Source organism: Ascaphus truei, chromosome 3 (genome assembly GCF_040206685.1).
Source record: "Ascaphus truei isolate aAscTru1 chromosome 3, aAscTru1.hap1, whole genome shotgun sequence".
NCBI lineage: Eukaryota > Metazoa > Chordata > Amphibia > Anura > Ascaphidae > Ascaphus > Ascaphus truei.
In genome coordinates this window covers 327774342-327794698 of record NC_134485.1, presented here as the reverse complement: position 1 = coordinate 327794698, position 20357 = coordinate 327774342, and the positions used below count along the sequence as shown (strand labels likewise).

Below are 20357 nucleotides of genomic sequence, written 5' to 3'. Positions count from 1 at the left end.
AGAGCCGCATAGACCAGTTGCGGTGACTTCCGGGTACGTCACGTGCCACGGGCGCGTGACCCATGACCTGCGACGTCATCCCGTCGGTGAGCGCAGTTGTAATGCATAGCCCAAACCGGCGCGTGACGTCATTGCGCAGAGGTACACCAGGGGAAGCAGGGCATCTGTGTAAACAAACCACAGCAACTGCCAATGTTAACCCACTTGGGTCCTGGATCGTGCGAAGCGCGTGACGTCAACACGTCGAGTGGCCTGTGACCAACGTCACTATGCATCACGCTGCTAAGCAACATGATTCATTTGGCCCGGGGAAAGAATAAATCAATACAGAACAACTTTATTAAGACTTAACAATAGCACTCTCCATGGACAACTACAGGATAAAACAAAGATAATAAAATTAAAAACAATTATTCAACAATTAATTGACAACCTTGGGAAATATAATATCCAGTAGATCTTCATAGTGAATTGTATAGTATTTCTAAAGGTTTATATCAGGAACTTGTTTTGTATTTTTAATATATAGATATGTTAAAAGAAATACATAAACAACCATAACATAATATAGCCATAATCTAAACAAGTTCCAAACCTATCTGAGAAGGTTATCTGAGAAGGGACCTCAATAAAGTATTCACGGAGGTTGTAAACATGGATAGATCCATTTTATTGGACAGGGTTCACAAAAGATCTAATATACATCCTAACTCCCCATTTTTTGTCATACAACATAATAACCAAGCTAATCAGATCAAAGTAATAGTCAAGAAACATTGGGGGGTGTTAGCAGCAGACCCGATGTTGCATTCCGTCTACGAGGAGGGACCAAGAATAGTCTTCAAAAAAGCCAAAACAATTGCTAATCATGTCTCTAGTAGTTTATTTTTATCTACCAAGACTCCAACAATGAAGTTACCTAAGGGTACTTTTGTTTGCTCAAAATGTAAAATATGCAAACATATGGAAAGCAAGGCAGAATTTTTTCCCCAAAAAAACAGGGAAAAAATATTATATAAATTCCTTTATTAATTGCGACACTACTTACGTGGTGTACTTGCTAAGTTGCGGTTGCGGAAAGCAATATATAGGAAGGACTATTAGAAATTTGAAAGTTCGCATCCTTGAACACTTAAGGTTGATTATTAAAAAAGATACCAACCATCCTGTATCACAACATTTTAGTAATTGCAGCATGGGTGATTCTAAAAATATGTCATTTTTGGGTATTGAGCATGTGCCGAACCCCATCAGAGGCAACAGATTAAGTATTTTAAATAGAAGAGAGCTATATTGGATATTTACTTTACAAACCCGTATCCCCCATGGTCTGAATTCAGACTGGGATATAGGTTCCCTTCTATTTGATACGTAAACTCTGTTGGCCCTACATTTGATCCTTTTTAAACAGCAATTGCACAGATTGTTTTTTTTTGGGTAATAAATCAGTGATCACGTAATTACCAATAATTGGTAATTTACATTGGATTCACTAATTTAAGGTATATACGTGTAGTGATTCCATTAATGTGTATACTGAAATAATTATTCGCTAAGTGATCTTGTTTTTGATTTTAAGCTCAGTCTCTATTTCTCATAGGTTTGGAACTTGTTTAGATTATGGCTATATTATGTTATGGTTGTTTATGTATTTCTGTTAACATATCTATATATTAAAAATACAAAACAAGTTCCTGATATAAACCTTTACAAATACTATACAATTCACTATGAAGATCTACTGGATATTATATTTCCCAAGGTTGTCAATTAATTGTTGAATAATTGTTTTTATAACATTTTGTTTTTAATTTTATTATCTTTGTTTTATCCTGTAGTTGTCCATGGAGAGTGCTATTGTTAAGTCTTAATAAAGTTGTTCTGTATTGATTTATTCTTTCAACGGGCCAAATGAATCATGTTGCTTAGCAGCGTGATGCATAGTGACGTTGGTCACAGGCCACTCGACGTGTTGACGTCACGCGCTTCGCACGATCCAGGACCCAAGTGGGTTAACATTGGCAGTTGCTGTGGTTTGTTTACACAGATGCCCTGCTTCCCCTGGTGTACCTCTGCGCAATGACGTCACGCGCCGGTATGGGCTATGCATTACCACTGCGCTCACCGACGGGATGACGTCGCAGGTCATGGGTCACGCGCCCGTGGCACGTGACGTACCCGGAAGTCACCGCAACTGGTCCATGCGGCTCTTGGGTAAGTATAAATCGCACTCCTTTTAGAATTTGTATATTCACCTTGATAAAGGACTGTCTAAGTCCGAAACGCGTTGGTCTGTTTTGTACCATATATTTTTGATCCAATAAATAGCTTTATTTTTGGGAACGTACACCTGGTGGTTTCATTAGCTGTTATTACAGCATTGGATACAGTGCTTCGTTTTTTCTCCCCTGTTTTTCCTCTGAAGATTCTCTATCAACGGATGCACATTCAACCTGGAGGTGCTGGATCCATTGGACTTGCTGTTTATCGTGGATCAAGTTTCCCAAGTGAGTCCGTTCCAGCTTTACCTCATTTATTGTCCAGAAATCAAAGGATCGTTTATCTTCTGGTCACCAACTGGTATTTATCCTTACCTCCGTGCCATGTGGGATCGTTTATTACCAGACCAGATCCATTGGGACATTTATATGTTATAAGGTTGTCTTCCAATTATTTTCACAATTGCCTTACACCTCAGCTTTGTCTTTAGAGCATCACACATTTTTTTCTCCATTGATAAAGATGATCAGATTTCGCACAATTTAACAGTAATTTATTATTCACTTTTAATTTCAATTGGCACCACATACATTATCTGGACCTTTTACTCTTTATTGATATTAACAGAGATATCCAAACGGAGGTGTACAGAAAACCTAATTCTAGAAATATGCTGCTTAGGGCGGACAGCTGCCATCCTAAAGCGGTCATTAAAGGTATCCCTGAAGGCCAATTCCTCAGACTGAGGAGGAACTGCTCTACTGAAGAGGGTTTTGTCCGTCAGTCTGGGGAGTTGGCCAGGCGTTTTCAGCAGAGAGGTTATTTTGGTCCGGATTTACATCAAACATTAGCGGAAGTAAGAAAACTGGACAGACAGTCCCTACTCCCTACGTTAGGATATACACCTTCGAAGGGACATTTGATAGGGAAGAAAAATGTGCGCCCAAAAATTAATACTAAAGAAAAAACTTGGGGTAAGGACATCAGACAGACAAATATAAGTCAAGATGATACACCTTTATTGATCACACAATATAATAAATGTAGTAGACAAGTACAAAAAATTATATACAAGCATTGGGACATTTTAAAAATGGACCATACTTTAGACAAATGTGTTAAACAAGGGCCTCGTTTTGTATATAGAAAGGCTAAAACCATTGCTTCTTATGTCTCCCCCAGTTATATAGCCTCCCCTTTAGTTAAAACCTCTAATACATTTTGCACTAAGGGTTCCTTTAGATGTGAAAGTTGTGGCATATGTCGCTTTATGCTACCTTCTTACCAATTCACAGGTTCCCAATCAACTAAGTCATATCCTATTATTTCCTTTATTAATTGAAACACGCAATATGTTATATACTTGTTAACATGTCGTCGTGGGGCAAATTATGTAGGAAGAACAACACGATCTTTGAAAGTAAGGGTCATGGAACACCTTAGACTTATCAAAAAACAGGATTGTTCTCACCCGGTGTCCAAACACTTTACGGAGTGTAGCGAAGGGGGGACCAAAGGATTGACGGTTAAAGGGATTGAGAGAGTGTTCTCACAGGAGAGGGGAGGAGATAGGCTTAATCTGTTGGACCGCAGGGAAGCTTATTGGATTTTTATGCTTAAAACACGGGCTCCCTGCGGTCTCAACATTGAATGGAATCTCAGTCATTTTTTGAGACAATAAGTTTTACCTTCTATGGTTGTCATCATTGGTTCTCTTTTTATATATATTGTGATAAACTGTATGCGTCTTGGTCGTAGGACAGTGCTTTTGTTGTAATGGAGGGGAGAAACAGTGTTTCACAACCCAATTTGTATACTGATTAAATGTTATAGGAGTTGGTATTATCTGTAAGAGGATTTCTGTTCCCTTCCCCCTTCCCCCCCCCCCTTTTTACGTTTCCTTTTCTCCTATCTTTCCCCTCCTCTTTTTTTGTTCCCCCCCCCCCCCCTTTTTCCTCTCGGGTTATACATATTCATATATGTTTCTTATCAGTTACAGGTATTGATAAAATGTTTATAATAATATGTTCTGAACACCTGCTAGTTTTAAGTTTACTACTTTAGAATTTAAGATTAATCTAAAATATTACTCCTATTTTTCCTGCTTTTTACCCCATATGGGTGATTTATGATTGAGTGGAATAGTTATATAGTGTTATACTTTCCACTTCATGTGTTTTAACTTTTTTGTGTTATCATAAGGTCTGTTTTCCTCCAAATATATAATGTATTTTTTAGGTGTTAGGAGAAGTTAATGGACCAATGCATGTTTGTTTATGTGATTGAGAGTTGCAGTTGTTTGTTCTGGAGGGATGCGATCATGGGACCTTGGCTAAGTTGTTTATGAACATATATTATGCTATATTAAGAATATTCTGCTGTGTGGACAATATCCCCCTTTAAGGATGCTTCATTGATATACTGTAGTGGCCATTTTTTATTAACTCTGTCGAGATTTATATGTGGGTTTGTGTGTTTTTGGGGGGGGGGGGGTGCCCCATAGGGGGGGGGTGCCCCGTGGTGGAGTGGGTTCCTTGGTTGCTTTGCCGTTTTGGCTGGTGAGATGAGCACGGCAGCCTGGTCTTTGATAGGCTGTTGTGCTGTCACTTAGCTGCATCGGCGCACCTGGGCCCTCCCCTGGGGGTGGAGACTCCCTCCTCCCACTACCTAGTCATCACCATGCTCATTTGGACGGTTTTCAGAGCGTGATCTGGCATCTGCGTGGAGGTGCTGCCCGAATATGCGCGATCCAGTTTTTCATGGACGTGACACGCAGGGCTGACACGCATGACATCAGACCAGTTGCACGGCCGTTTTTGGCGCTAATTTTGAATGTTGTAATTGGTTATTTGTTATTTTGATGGTGTATATAAAGGTATCCCTTGCCCCTACCCCCTTATACTCCTTGATAAAGGACCCCTATGATCCGAAACGCGTAGGAGTTTTTGTTTCACCCTATTGGGGTTGTGTTTGTTGAGTGCTACTGAATACTGTAAATAGATTTTTATTTTTTTCCACCACCTGACTCCCTGGCAGTGCACTGTTTTTGCTTTTTTCTTCTCTTAATTTAACAACCTGAGCTGCAGTTTGATGCAATTAACCCCTTCACTGCCACAAGACAATGCACCTTTGCCCCCCACTTTGCTGTATGTGCTGTTTAGTCCGTGGCGGAATAATGTTTTAATAGGGCAATACTGTTTAGCAGTGTGTTTTTTGGGAGTGATTCACCCCTTCACACGAGGCTAGGCACTGTGTGTGGCGCAAAGAGGTGAACATGAGTAGGGAAGCTGCCTGCCGGAGCCTGGGAAAATGGTTCACACCAAGGGATTATGGGGCATTTGCAATTGCAGTCTGCTAATTTACAGAACACTGCCGCGCGTATGCTGAAGGAAATAGGCTTGCTGTTTTCCTCGTGTAAAGTCGTTGGGGAGCAGTCTGGGCTAGCCAAGGCAGCCAGACTTTTTGAAATTTTGCGCCAGTATCATTAACCAGACTCGTTAACTTTTCCATCTGGCATACAAACCAAATTCGATTTCTAATTTTGTCTATTGATGGAATCGCGTTCTGGTTCCACAATGCTGTGGTCTCGCACCGCATAGCTGTTGCAAAATGTGCTATTAATTTGTTCCCCGTTCTCGAGACTTCATCTGTGGTTTTGCCTAGAAGGAACAGCCACGGGTCTAGCTTAATTTGGAGGCCCAAGATCCTCTGCAGCCAATCTCGAATCTGTTGCCAAACTGGCATAAGCTTCGGGCAGGACCACAGCATGTGTACCAGATCCCCCTGATCCCCGCACTGCCGAGGGCAGAGCGGGGAAGCGCCTTTAATAAATTTAGCTAATCTGACTGGGGTGAGATGCCACCTCAACAATACCTTATATGAGTTCTCCTTCAATGTCGTGCAGATAGAGCTGCTGGCAGCCGCCTTAAATATTTCCGTCCAGTCCTCGTCCTCTAGTGTGTCCTGTAGGTCCGATTCCCATAAACTCATGAATCTGGGTCTAGTTATGTCGTCTTTGTCAGTACTGACCACCTGTCTGTATAGAGTGGAGATCAGTCCCCGTGTGTCAGTTCCCCGCACACAGAGCCTTTCAAAATTCGTTAAGGGTGGTCTCACCGTGTGTTTGTTGTAAAATGCCCGGACCTGGAGGTATCTAATAAATTCTGTGTTAGGAATGCCTGTTTCTGACTTCAATTGATCAAATGATTTGATGGTGTTGCTGCCCTCCAGGTCCTTTAATTTATGAACCCCCAGTTGTCGCCAGATCGGAAAATTCTTCCCCTCTAGTCCAGGAGCAAAATCCGGGTTACTATACAAAGGGGCCATTAATGTGTGTTCAGAGGTCAATGAGTAGCTATATTTGGACACCTCCCAGACCGAGAGTGAGTTGACCACCGATGTCAATGGATCTTTTAAATCTTTAATTCTTTTTTTCGGGTACCAGATTAGATCTCTGAGCTCTAGTGGGGCGCGCAACTCCCTCTCCAGTGACACCCACCGTCGCAGCTCTTGGTCCCCATGCCACTGCGTAATTTGGCACAACTGTGCTGCCTTATAATAGGACAACAAGCATGGCACTGCCAGACCTCCCGCTTCCTTAGGTTTCTGCATAATTGCTGCTTTGATCTGTGTTTTTTTGCCTTTCCATATAAATGATGTTATTGAGTTTTGCAAGTCCTTAATCTCGGATCTTGCTACTGGTATCGGGAGAGTTTGAAACAAGTACAGTATTCTGTGGAGAATGTTCATCTTAACACTGTAAATGCTGCCTAGCCATGAGATACCATATTCTGACCAGTCCCGCAGTTCCTTTTTCAGGATCCTTACTAGACTGGGATAATTTGCTTGATATAGGGATGTTATCTGTTTTGTGATATTCACCCCCAGGTATTTGATGGACCTGGGCTGCCATTTAAACTCAAAATTGAGTTCCAATAGTTTTTGCATCTCATTGGGGATGTTCAAGCTCATCGACTCAGTCTTCGATTGGTTTATCTTGAAGCCTGAGAGCAGGTTGAACCGCCCCAGGAGCGCAAATAGGTTGGGGAGAGAGGTGAGTGGTTTGGTGATTGTCAGGATAATGTCATCAGCGTATAACGCTAATTTGTGCTCCTGTGAGTTAATTTGGACCCCCGTTATGTCCCTATTACTGCGTATGTGCGCAGCTAGTGCTTCGATGCATAGGGCAAAGAGCAAGGGCGAGAGCGTGCACCCCTGCCTCGTCCCACCATTGTTTGTTTTAATGAACAGACCCAAAGGCTCTGTACGTACATTTAAGAATACTTTTGTGTGTGTGTGTGTATACATACCCGGTTTAAGGACACTCACTTTAAGTACACTCGCGAATTAGGACATATCGCCCAGTAGGCAACCGGCAGCTCACGCATGCGCCTGTCCGCACGTCCTGAACAGCAATACCGGCTCCCTACCTGTACCGAAGTTGTGCGCAAGCGGGGAGACTATAGAGTTACAAACGTGTTATTTACATCACTTATGCACGTATATGATGATTGCCAGTGTTCGACAAACCTATACATTTGCTCGCCCCTGGCGAGTGGATTTAACCCCCGGGCGAGTAAATATTGGCCCAAGCAGCACACGTTTGGTACTAGGTGGCGAGTAGATTTTTTTGTGTGGCAAGTAGATTTTTTGGTGATTTGTCAACCACTGATGATTGCAGTACAGTATATGCATCAATAAGTGGGAAAAAGGTAGTGCTTCACATTAAGTACATTTTCGCTTTACATACATGCTTTGTTCCATTGCGTACGTTAATGCGGGGTATGCCTGTATATCCATTTCAGCGGCGGTAGCGGCGCAAATTCATTATTTTCCTCATCTTCCCCTCCCCCCCCCGCCCCCCATCCCCCGTCGACCGGATCCACGCACACTGCTGCGCGGTCCTATTATAGAATGGCTGATTAACCTCAGCCAACTATAACTGGCGCGCCCGCACGGCGCAGCAAACGCACGCACTATAGAACAGCCCTAAGGCAACAGTCAAATACATAGTAAATACTAACCACACTTGGCGAGTGCAAAGCATGAACAGACTTGAGTTGGATGCATGACACAGTGCCGAGATACCTTGTCGTTTTGCAGCTAGTGAAAGATATGTATAAACGTAGAGATTGACGCTCATACAAGTGTATAGACTCACAAACTGTATTACAGCATATAGGTAGATAGGAACTTCCATAAATAATTCCAGCAATTTATATAATACTAGGTTAAGGGGGGACATGAATATGGGACCTAGCGGTCAGTCAGCGCGACTACCGCAGATATGGTTTACCCTGCTTACCCCCCTTACCATATACACTTCCCTAAATAGGGACCAAGGTAACATAGAATGAGGGCTACTGCCCATTACCTTTCCATTGAGTGTATAGGAATACGAAATCCATCCAGGCGAAATTCCACTGCGTGCAGTCCTGATCAGGGAAATCAGAGTGTAGGGAAGCAAGGAGCACAGCCGGCGCCGGCGCGCATGCGCAGTGTACTCGGTTGGGCGATTTTGGCGCGAAATGGGTGTATTAAAGGTAAGGAGGTATAGTGATGTGGTACACCTTGATAAAGTCCTGTGGGACGAAACATGTCGGTGTGTGGGCTGTGTTTCTGTCCCTGTGCAATTATCCAATAAATCACCCTCAGTTTTAGCACGGAGTTGTGCCCCTTATTCATTTTTTCTACAGGACTCTCCCTGCAGATTTCTACTTCAGCTGTGCTCCTTGCTTCCCTACACTCAGCTAGTGAAAGAGACTGGGAATTGCCTGATATTTAAAGGCTGGGACCAGGTGTCATTACTTAATCAGACTGCTGCAGAGAAGTACGTAGACTGAAAGCCTGGACTGAAATTGCTGCTTCTGCATATGACGAAGAGGCCTTCCAATTATGGAGTCAGATTGTTGGACTTGGCTGCTAGCCTGAGAAACTGTCACGTTTGTTCGCTTTACCATAGAATCACGCTCTCTTTGATATGAGCTTTACGAGCATATACAAAAGATTTCTGTATAAGACAGTACTAATCAGTTTGAATCTAAAGGCCGTGGTTCTAGTGCCTCGAACGGCGCACACGACTGTGCACGCCGCCGGAACAAATACATGTAGGCCAATGGAGGCGCACATAACCACGCCGAAGCGCGACGGAGAGGCAGAGTTCAGGAGAGACGGCCGCGTGATGTCAGCGACACGTTAAGTGGTTCAGCTAATGAGGGCGAGCTGCTCTCGTAACGCCACGCCTCCCTGTCGCTCCCAATGCCTACAGTGCAGGTTTTGCGCGCACCGTGCGAGTGACGTCACGCTGTTGCGCGCGCCCTGCAGCAGGCATTATAATCAGGGCCTATGAACTGTTTTATGTATTTCTCCAGAGGGCAGTTAGCGAGATTCGTCTAATTTTTATTCAAATAAACGTGTGCAGTAAGTTCTTATTCTTTTATGTCAGAGATCACTTCAGAAACCGGTTAATTGAATGGGGGTTTTCTGCTATCAGCTAAGGATTACTTGAATTGCACCCTAAGGCCTCGGACATGGTGAGAAGAAGAGCGCTGAGCAGCGCTGATGCTCATGCTCTCCTACTCAAGCAGGAGCTTTTTAGTGTCCCTGCATGAGCGTCAGCGAGCGCGCTTCTAAATGCCGGGTGGGAGGCGGGGCGGGAGGCGGAGCTAGTGCGCCACGACGCCGACGTCACGGACTGCCATTGGCTTTTGTCAGTCATGTGACGGGCCCTCCGCTTCCCTCAGCGGCACAATTTAAATTTGCCTGTCTCCTGCATTTCCACACGCATGCGGAAGTGGCTGCTAAATCCGCGCTGATCACAGATGAAGAGGGTAAGTTCATCCGCTCAGCGCGGCTCAGCACGGCTCAGCGGGGTCTGTTGGACTATGTCACAGGCCTTAGTTTCCACGTGAAGCGAGGTTGTAAAGGAAACAAATCAAGCATCTGAATCTCCATCGTTTCATGGTCCAACAAGAAAATGTCATTAGTATTAGTCTTTGAAGCCAGGGGATTAGCGCATTGTCCATAAAAAAGTAATTTATATGTGAATGTTGGCTTCTCACACAGGCACAGTTTTTGGGATACCAGCATGACCCAGTGGGCGGCTCTTCAGAAGCTGACTGGGGAATTCCAGGAGGACGTCTTGGGCCTCTACAGCCAAGAGGTCCTGCCTATGGAGGTGCGACAGTATCTGGCTCTCTGGATTGAGTCCCAGGACTGGTAAGGGAAAGCTACACCTCCACTGTATAAGAAGCTTGTCCAGAAGGGGTGTTTATATAGAAAATGTTCTTCTCGTTGCATAGAGAAGGGGGAAATTTCAGGCTGCAAAGAGATGCTTATTTCTAAACGGATACTCTTTCCTACAGGAGATTTCACTGTGGCACAGTAGGGAGATGATTCTTTAGCCACTGTTTGTTTTGTTATTCAGAAGATTTATTATGGGGTTAAGTGTTCAGGTAATGGGGATTCCTTCTGAAAAAGTGACATGTTGGGCCTTTGATGGAATGTGCTTTGCAAAGTAAATTTCTGTGGAGATAATTTTAACTCCTGGTTTCCAGAGGGTCTGGACATCAGCAAATAAGGGTAGCAGGCAGCACCCAGGCATGTAGAAAATACATGTGAATTTTATACTTTAGTTTCTAACACAGTCATCCTAGATGCAGGGCCAAGTTGGGGCTGTGAAAATGTTATCTTTGTGCATGCTCTTTAAAATCCCAGTCTCTCTGCTATCTTCTACTGTACCTACCATGTCTACCCAACCCTTAGGAAGCAAGCAGCCAGAGAACTCTCCTTGGCCACTGTCCAGTTTCAGAATCTCCTGGAACATCTGGACAATCAGTACAGCCGCTTCACACAGGACCAAGAGATACTGCAGCAGCACAACTTCCGCCGATTCAAGCTTGCCATACAGGTGACATGGATTTTTTTTCCCCATAACTTTTTTATTTTTTCATATACAGCTCTTAACCCCGTTATAGCGCGGTCCTCGGTGGTGGTGGTACCGCGTCCGCCGGAGGGGGAAAGCTGAGAACTCTCCCAGCGTTCCCAGACCCGATGGGGCAGCACTTACCCGGCATCTGGCAGCTCTTCTCCCTGTCTCTGCTTCCTGCTTCTGCTTCCGTCTTGCGAGAGCAAGCTCCCTTAAAGAGACAGTGTGCTGAGTGTATAGTGTGCTGTGAGTGTGTGCTGTGAGTGTGTGCTGTGAGTGTGTGTATGCAGTGTATGCAGTGTATGCAGTGTATGCAGTGTGCGCTGTGAGTGTATGCAGTGTGCAGTTTGTGTGCAAAAAAAAAACTTTCATTTTTAAAATGTATTTATTTAAATTTGGGGTCCACGCTCAAACCGCGTTATAGCGGATTGTGCTGTAACTGGGTTGAGCTGTATTTCCAGGCATCTATTTGAATGTACAACAATAAGGTGTGTGTGTGTGTGTGTGTGTTAAAATCATTTGATCATCTATAGTAACAGTTTGATATTCCGAATGGTCACCTTTATTCTGATCTTCAGGACAATGCATTAAGTCAACGAGGTGCTTCAAAAAGTAAAAGCATTATTAGGGGGAAAAAAAAAGATAATTGATTCAGCTTTGCATATGATGAAGTCTATTAAGTACAGACAACATATTATACAATCCGATTTTGTCAATTAATGCAGAGAAAGCCAGGGAAAATACATACAGAGCATGGAAAAGAGATCGTCCGGAACGGGTATCATCGACGGGTATATATTTGAGCCTTGATTATGTGTTGTTGGGTATGTTATGAGTAATAACCTTCTACAAATTCTCTTTTCTTGTCTGTTATTACTCATAACATACCTAACACATAATCAAGGCTCAATTTTACTACATATAATATAACATTAAAAAAATTAATCCACAACACTCAACTGACCATTCCCCCCGCCCCCCCCCCCCCCCTCAACTCCCCTTTGGGTCCTTCAGAAGTAAGAGTAAATAATGATTCAATCTGTGTCTTCAAATTTTGCTATTTTTCTACATGATCATAAGCAGTGCTTTAAATCCGCTTTTTCTTCATTACATTTAGGGCATCTTCCTGACGCAGTTGCAAGCAAATTTCCTTTGCCAATGTGCTATATATGCTATATTTATTATCTTGATGTGTTTTTTGCATTATTGCACCACTAAAGGCCTTCATTTTGGCTCCCTGGTGCATGATTAACTTGTCGAATGATACCCGTTCCGGATAATCTCTTTTCCATGCTCTGTATGTATTTTCCCAGGCTTTCTCTGCATTAATTGACATAATCGCATTTATGTTGTCTGTACTTAAAAAGCTGCAATTCAGTCTTTTTTTTAAATTTATTTTTTTACTTCAATAGTTTCATGTGTGCAATCTCTAATTACCTAAAGAACTGTATAGCTGCAGGTCAATTCGTTCTCCATGTATTGATGGGTCGAAATTTGGTGACATAATTAGTGAAGGGATCTGTTTATATTCTGTTTGTCTGTCAGTGGAAGCTCATGAATATTCATGAGCACTCCTGCACTGACATGTGCTAGAGGGAGGGCAGTGCTGACAAAGGGGTGTGCCAGGGCTTGTGACAGGACATGAAGGGGCAGTGCCTTAGCAAATGGTTGTTAAAATAGAATTCAAGAAAATTGGTCTTTAAAAGTTGTTTTTTTAAAAACAGAAAATGCTAAAAGTATTTTTTCTTACTAAAGAACTGATTTATTAAAAAAAACCACACATGCAGGATATTGACTTGAACTGCAGCTTTAATAGACTTCATCATATGCAAAGCTGAATCAATTATCTTTTCTTTTTTTTTTCTCCTAATAATGCTTTTACTTTTTGAAGCACCTCGTTGACTTAATGCATTGTCCCGAAGATCAGAATAAAGGTGACATGGGTTTAATGATTAGAGCATGTTCGAGTTCTGATGGATACAGCTATATATGCCCCTACCTTTCTTTGTAACATTCTTTGAAATGTAGAAATTGTTATGACACTAAGGCCCAGATCCACAAAAGGGTGCTAGTGTTTAGCACACCGTTTCTACCATTCATATGAATAGGAGTAAAGCGGTAATAGAGCTTTGCACCCTTTGTTCATCTGGGTTTAAGAATATTATATAAAAAAAATAAATTAAAAAAAAAGCTGATTAAGGAAATAAGATATTGACTGGCTGCTTGTTTAAGCCTATGATTTAAGAAGTTTAGAATTTTTGCAGTGTAAATGTAGTGTTTACATTTGGCAGTTTTCGGAGTGCATTTTAATCTGCGGAGAATGGATTTTGACAACCATGAGTGTTGGTGCTTACTGTACATATAAAACAAATAATGTCAGAGCAGAATATCCAACAGTAATGTAGTGTAAATTAAATGCTTTATTTTGTGGCTTTTTATCTCGCTTTAAGGTTCAGAGTTTGTTTTTATTTAATGGCAGACATTTCTGCCCAAGCCAAACCCCCATATTCGATAAAAGAGGGAAATTGGAAAACGCAGTTAATGATGCACCAACGTCCATTTACTTGAATGGTTTGTAATACATTTTGTTAACACAGAATCACTCCACTTCTGTCTATATTAAATAGAGGTAATATTTTCTGACAGAGGCGACAGGCCTTTTCATTGCCCCATCTAGGAAAATTAAAGTTGCATCTTTATTAAGACACCTTTTTTGTAATTTTGCGAGTATTAAAAACAGTCCGGGGTTTATTGACCTGACTGTGGGAGGGAGGACTATGTATTCATACATACATACATCTGTCATGGCCGAGGAAGACCCATAATCTTCTTTTTGATATATGTAGTTGTTTTCTAACGACATGTTAGCATTGCAGCATGCACAGTTCTGAATATAGCTCTTACACCTTTCGTGCGCACACATTAGGAGAGGTAGGTGGGTGAGCATGATTGAGATTTGAACAGACAGACATGATCTGTTTCATTCCAGAATTGTTACCAGACCGACCCACAGAAACTGTCGGCTCTGATCAGAGACCTTCTAATCACAGAGAAGAGCATCCTGTTCGAAGCCCAGGACAAGGAACAGGTGAGAAGACGACATGCAATGTTTCAGGGGGTGCATGGAGAGGCCGTGGGAATGAAAACACAAATAGCTACAGAACAGCGTCTGGGGCCTGATTTTTGAAGACCTCGAAAGCAGAATTTCACTTGTACTAATAATATGCTATAAAAATATAACGCGAAATGTAGTATTTATAAGTTTAATAGTTTAGGGGAACTTGTCTCTTGTGTGATAAGATTGTGCCACAAACATGGGATCCCTCTTAAGAGAGATGTGGTACTGATGCAGGAGAGGTAGGTACCATTAGCTTTACTAAATCTAAAGCTACCATATATGGTATTAAATGTACTTTTAATATTACATATTGTGGGTGAATGAAGTTTTTTTAAAATTTGGATTAGGAGACCAGTTAATTTCATGTATGACAGAAGCCTTAGCCAATGAGTGATCCTCCTAGTATGAGAAATAGTAAGTTTGAACTTTGCTAAACGGGGCACCCTGGCTGTCCAGTGTCACAGGCCTGGTTTATAATGGAATATAATAATTTTGTAATGTTCACAGACAGAAGCTGCAGACAGAACTGTTTGGGTGGCGATGTTTGGATTGGGACTTCCCCCCCAGAAATGTAATTGTACCTTGTCTCGCAAAACAATATTGACACACAACATTTCACTAGGCAATTTAAACAGAGCCTATTGCAGTACCTGTACATTAGTGGGACTGGCTGGGAAGCTACACTATGAAGTTTGTATTATTATATAACTACATACATAATTTGTCTCCTTTTCTATTAGATTTAATACAAATTATGACGGGGCAGGGGAATGTTACTGGTTTCCCAAGTATAGTAGGCACGCGCATGGAGCACCTGGTGTTGTGTGCACCTTGCCGGCCAAGTGATTTGTGGCCTGTGATGCACAGCAACGCGCCGGTGCGGCCGTTATGTCACGTGCGCTGTTTGACCCTCATTAGCAAACCAGGCAGTCGCGCGACAAACACAAAATTGTTTGTCTGCTCCCAAATCGAATGCGCGTTTGCGCGCCCTATGGCCTCAGTGGTACGGCCTTCTGTTCGCGCCGTCAGTGTAATAGTGTGAAAGACGTTTAGGATGGGTTTCTGGGCATGTGAGCTGTATGAAATGTGAGTTCTAATCCTGGGGATTTCATTTGCTTGACATTGTAATACTGTAGCTGCTGCCAAATTAGACACTGGCTGGCCAATTCTACTTGCAGCCTAAATTGACTTGCCACAGCACACTTATGCTCAGCCAGAAGTATTAAGTCAATTTATATATCGGAAAGCAGCACATTATTACAGGGAATATTTCATCTATATACCGGTATTTAAATATTTGTTTTAATTTTGGGAGATCAAATGAGAAAAGTAACGTAACATTCTGATCACCAACAGACATTAAAGATTGTAAAATGTCTTTTGGTAATAAAGAAGCAGATAATTTGCTTAACATGGAAATGTTAAAGCGGCAATCTCCTGCAGAAGCTTATAGGAGTTTGTCCTATAACGTTCGGATCTTGTTCGGATCTTGTTTTTTAAGCTTCAAATCTTCTGATCGGTGCAACGGATTTAACGAATCTTTTAGTAAAAAAATAAAAATCTGCTTAACAAACTCCAGTGCTCTGGAATAGGGAAACATGCTCTAAACTGGTTTCATTCCTATCTATCAGGTAGATCCCAACATGTGTCCATCTCATGCTCTAACTCAAACCCCTTGGATATCACCTGTGGTGTCCAGCAAGGCTCTGTTCTGGGGCCCCTACTCTTCTCAGTGTTCATTAATGATCTTCAATACAAATGTATGCAGATGACACAATCTTGTATGTACACAGCCCTAGTATCTCCGACCTCGAACACATACTTCAATCGGACTTTTTGAGACTTGAGAATTGGAATTTCCCAAAACAAACTGTTTTTAAACACTGACAAGACTGTAACAATGTTATTTGGGACAAGACTACATTTTTAAAGCTTCCAGTGATTGAGCTCCAGTTTAGAACCAACGCTAATACCACCATACACCATCTAAATATAGCATGGAAGCACTGTATGCTAGGTGATAATGGCAAAAAGCGGGGTTTCAGACCTGTCTGACGTGAATGTGCTCACAAGTAATATAGTATATAAAAATATGGTGGAGGGTTTGAAGTCCCATTTTCACTCACCATAACCTTAATAATGTGTGGCGAAGACCAACCTAAAGTCTCAAAATGCAAAACCAGTAAAACCAACCTCACACTGATGAGACCCACAAGGTTGAAACAGTCTGTGTGTGAGTGGGTTTATTGGCTTTGCATCTCATCCCAGGCTATGTTTAAAGCAGCATGCATTGGCTTAATGGTTTTCCATATAATGTGGTCTTGAGACAAAAGGTGGCACTGTATGCTCATTTGCATGTCATTTCCCAGAATCTCTTGCTGCAGTGGAAGCACTGTATGCTAGGTCAGGGGTGAGCAAACTTTTTATGCCGAGCCCCCTTTTCATCCATAAAATTTCTCGGGCCCCCCCTGCCTGATGTAATCAAAATCACATGAAATAAAAAAACCTTTATTAAACGGTATACAATGTAAATACAAATCTGTCTAAATACTTACATATTTCAACAGCTAGCGCTTGCAAAATTAGGCTGCGGTGACATCACCAACTCTCCAAGCATGAGCACAGAGTGTCCTGCATAATTTGCAAGCGTGGATCGGGGCAATTTTTGTGTGTGTTTGTGTGTGGCTGTGTGTGTGTGTATTGACTGCTGCTGAGCACGCTTCAAAGTCAATTTTGATTGTTTCCCCAAGCGCCAAGCTTGGGAGAGCGTACGTGCACAAAGGCAATACTTTTGGGGGGCATTCATCCACCTCTTTGTTACCTCCCTTCCCCTCCCTGCTCTTTGGCTTACTATCCCCAGTGTAATCCAAACTCCTACCTACAGTATTATTTTTTGTTTTCCGTTTTCAATGTTGGAGGATCGCAGCGAAGCAGGCTGCCAGCAGAGGAGAGCAGGACCACAGCGCTATTGCAGGGCAGACACCGGAAGGAGGAGTGTTTGATTTCACCGCGCTCGGGTGTGCTCCTCCCCGTACCTCCGAAGAACCCCCACGCGCGCACACGCACACACACACCATCACGTGGCCGCCACCTGCACTACTCTGTTCGGCCGCCTGCGCACATCTTTGGCTGCCTGCCCGCGCACATCTTCTTGGCCGCCCGCCCGCGCACAGCTTTTTCGCTCTCCCGCGCACAGCTTCTCCTGGCCTGCGCACCCAGGTTACGCCGCACGCCGCCTGCGCCCCCCTAAATAATCTTGCCCCCCCAATTTGCGCACCATTGCATTCAATCACAACACACACTCTCAATCACAATACACAATCACAACCAACACAACACACGCACAAGCATAATCATAAGTCACACACTTTCACCTTCATGCTCCGATCCCCCAAGTGCTGAAAAACTGGGACGGGAAACAGACAGCAAGAGAAGGAGGGCGTGTCTGTGTGCAGAGAGAAGCCCCGCAGAGAGAAGCCCCGCCCCCTCTGCCAGACACAGCAGAGAAGGAGGGCGTGTCTGTGTGCAGAGAGAAGCCCCGCCCCTCTGCCAGACACAGCAGAGAAGGAGGGCGTGTCTGTGTGCAGAGAGAAGCCCCGCCCCCTCTGCCAGACACAGCAGAGAAGGAGGGCGTGTCTGTGTGCAGAGAGAAGCCCCGCCCCCTCTGCCAGACACAGCAGAGAAGGAGGGCGTGTCTGTGTGCAGAGAGAAGCCCCGCCCCCTCTGCCAGACACAGCAGAGAAGGAGGGCGTGTCTGTGTGCAGAGAGAAGCCCCGCCCCCTCTGCATGACACAGCAGAGAAGGAGGGCGTGTCTGTGTGCAGAGAGAAGCCCCCGCCCCCTCTGCCAGACACAGCAGAGAAGGAGGGCGTGTCTGTGTGCAGAGAGAAGCCCCGCCCCCTCTGCCAGACACAGCAGAGAAGGAGGGCGTGTCTGTGTGCAGAGAGAAGCCCCGCCCCCTCTGCATGACACAGCAGAGAAGGAGGGCGTGTCTGTGTGCAGAGAGAAGCCCCGCCCCCTCTGCCAGACACAGCAGAGAAGGAGGGCGTGTCTGTGTGCAGCGAGAAGCCCCGCCCCCTCTGCCAGACACAGCAGAGAAAGAGGGCGTGTCTGTGTGCAGAGAGAAGCCCCGCCCCCTCTGCCAGACACAGCAGAGAAGGAGGGCGTGTCTGTGTGCAGCGAGAAGCCCCGCCCCCTCTGCCAGACACAGCAGAGAAGGAGGGCGTGTCTGTGTGCAGCGAGAAGCCCCGCCCCCTCTTCAAGACACAGCAGAGAAGGAGGGCGTGTCTGTGTGCAGAGAGAAGCCCCGCCCCCTCTGCAAGACACAGCAGAGAAGGAGGGCGTGTCTGTGTGCAGAGAGAAGCCCCGCCCCCTCTGCAAGACACAGCAGAGAAGGAGGGCGTGTCTGTGTGCAGAGAGAAGCCCCGCCCCCTCTGCAAGACACAGCAGAGAAGGAGGGCGTGTCTGTGTGCAGAGAGAAGCCCCGCCCCCTCTGCAAGACACAGCAGAGAAGCAGCCTCAGCACGGAGCTTCTGGCCGCCCGTGCACAGCTCTGCCCCACCCCCAGGTTTCCCCGCACACAGCCCGCGCCCCCCTAAATATTCTGGCGCCTCCCAGTTTGCGCACCACCGTGCTAGGTGATAATGGCAAAAAGCAGGGTTGCAGACCTGTCTAAGTCATGTGAATGTGCTCATATTTAATATTTTTACAAAATATATATGTAGCCAGGTCTCCCCAGCGCTACCGCACCCACTCACCTGACTGCCGATCGTGGGGGCCGCCGCGTCCAATGGCGGCTCCGTTCGGCAGTGGCAGGGGAGAGGGCGGTCAGGTCCCGGCTCGGGGGTTGCCGGGGACGCGTGCGGCCGGTTGCCAAGGCCGCACGCGCATCTCAGGGCCCCCGGCGCTCCCGGAGCTGGGCGGATAGGGCGCCGCCATTGCGCTTCAACTCGCGCATGCGCAGTGAGTCCCAGTTAGCTCGCGCATGCGCAGGGAGGCTGCGAGAGACAGGGCAGAGTCGCGCATGCGCAGGGAGAACCCTAGAGCCAGGGAACAGTTGCGTGAGGGCAGGGAAGGCGCAGGAGAGTCGCGCGAGAGTAGGGGAAGTTAGTGAGAGGTTGCGGCGGCCATTACAGGTTTGTGTAGGCAGAGGGAAGGCACGCACGCGGCCTCAATGTTATTGTAAGTGCCCTGGGACTACAATTCCCATGAGGCATAGCGAGGCAGGCACCAGGTGCTTTCTAGGAGCCAATAGGGTTGTAGGACTGCCCTGGAGGGAAAAGAGATACATTTTCCCGGGCTTTGCATGAGTCACGTCAGTTGGAGCAGCGGAGCTGAAGGGGAAGGAAGGATGCGGGGAGTGAGTGCAGCTCCTGCATCCAGATAGGTACCCTCACCCTCCAGGTAGGCCCCAACTCCCCACCAGGTTAGTGGGTAACTGATAAGGGACGGCCCTAGATAGGGAGGTCGCCCTTAGTGTGTGTAAGGTGCAGGTTTGGCAGTGCCACAGCGGAGAGGGCTGTGGGCACTGGCAAATAGGCACAGAGTGTGTGCAGTGTGTTTGCTGCGGGTTCCAGGTTGCTGTGTTGAGTGTTGTATGTGACGCTGCGTGTACTGAGTGCAGTGTGTATGCAGCGTGTGTTACTGTCTGCAGGCTGACTGTGAGAACTGTGTCGGCTGCAGGCGTGTTAGTGTTAGGATTAGTGAGTTAGGAGCTAGTGTAAGGGAGGATTGGGGACTTGGGTAGATAAGGGAGTGGGGCAGGTTATTAACCCCGCAGGCCCTAGGAGTTTTCCACAAGCCATCCCAGGTTGCGGTTCCTCAGGGACAGGCCCTAGGTTAGGGTTGCTGTCACTCTAGAAGTAGTTAGGCAGAAAGCTGATAGCGGCGGTTGCTGTTCCCATGCGGTTGGTGTTGCCGTGATCGGTTGCAGTTCCCGTGGAGCGGTGGGACCCTCGTTGGGGTCCACCGGCAGAGTACCTGGAAAGGATCAGACGGACGTCTGACCCTTTGAGAAGAGTGTTGCAGGCCCGAGCATCGGAGTGCTCGGAAGGTATCAATATTATATGTGCACCAACAGGCCTAGAGGTTTTAG

The 20357-nt window shown here is 45.1% G+C and overlaps 1 protein-coding gene across 3 annotated transcripts in view; it reads left to right on the top strand.

Moving 5' to 3' along the window:
• Positions 1–20357, top strand: part of STAT2 (signal transducer and activator of transcription 2) — a 110818-nt gene that overhangs the window by 11340 nt on the left and 79121 nt on the right. For all 3 annotated transcript variants that reach the window (XM_075591400.1, XM_075591399.1, XM_075591398.1), the window contains exons 2-4: positions 10285–10437; positions 10984–11128; positions 14136–14234. In XM_075591400.1, the coding sequence (XP_075447515.1) occupies positions 10307–10437; positions 10984–11128; positions 14136–14234 (375 nt within the window). In that variant the 5' untranslated portion in view covers positions 10285–10306. The remainder of the gene's footprint in view (positions 1–10284; positions 10438–10983; positions 11129–14135; positions 14235–20357) is intronic.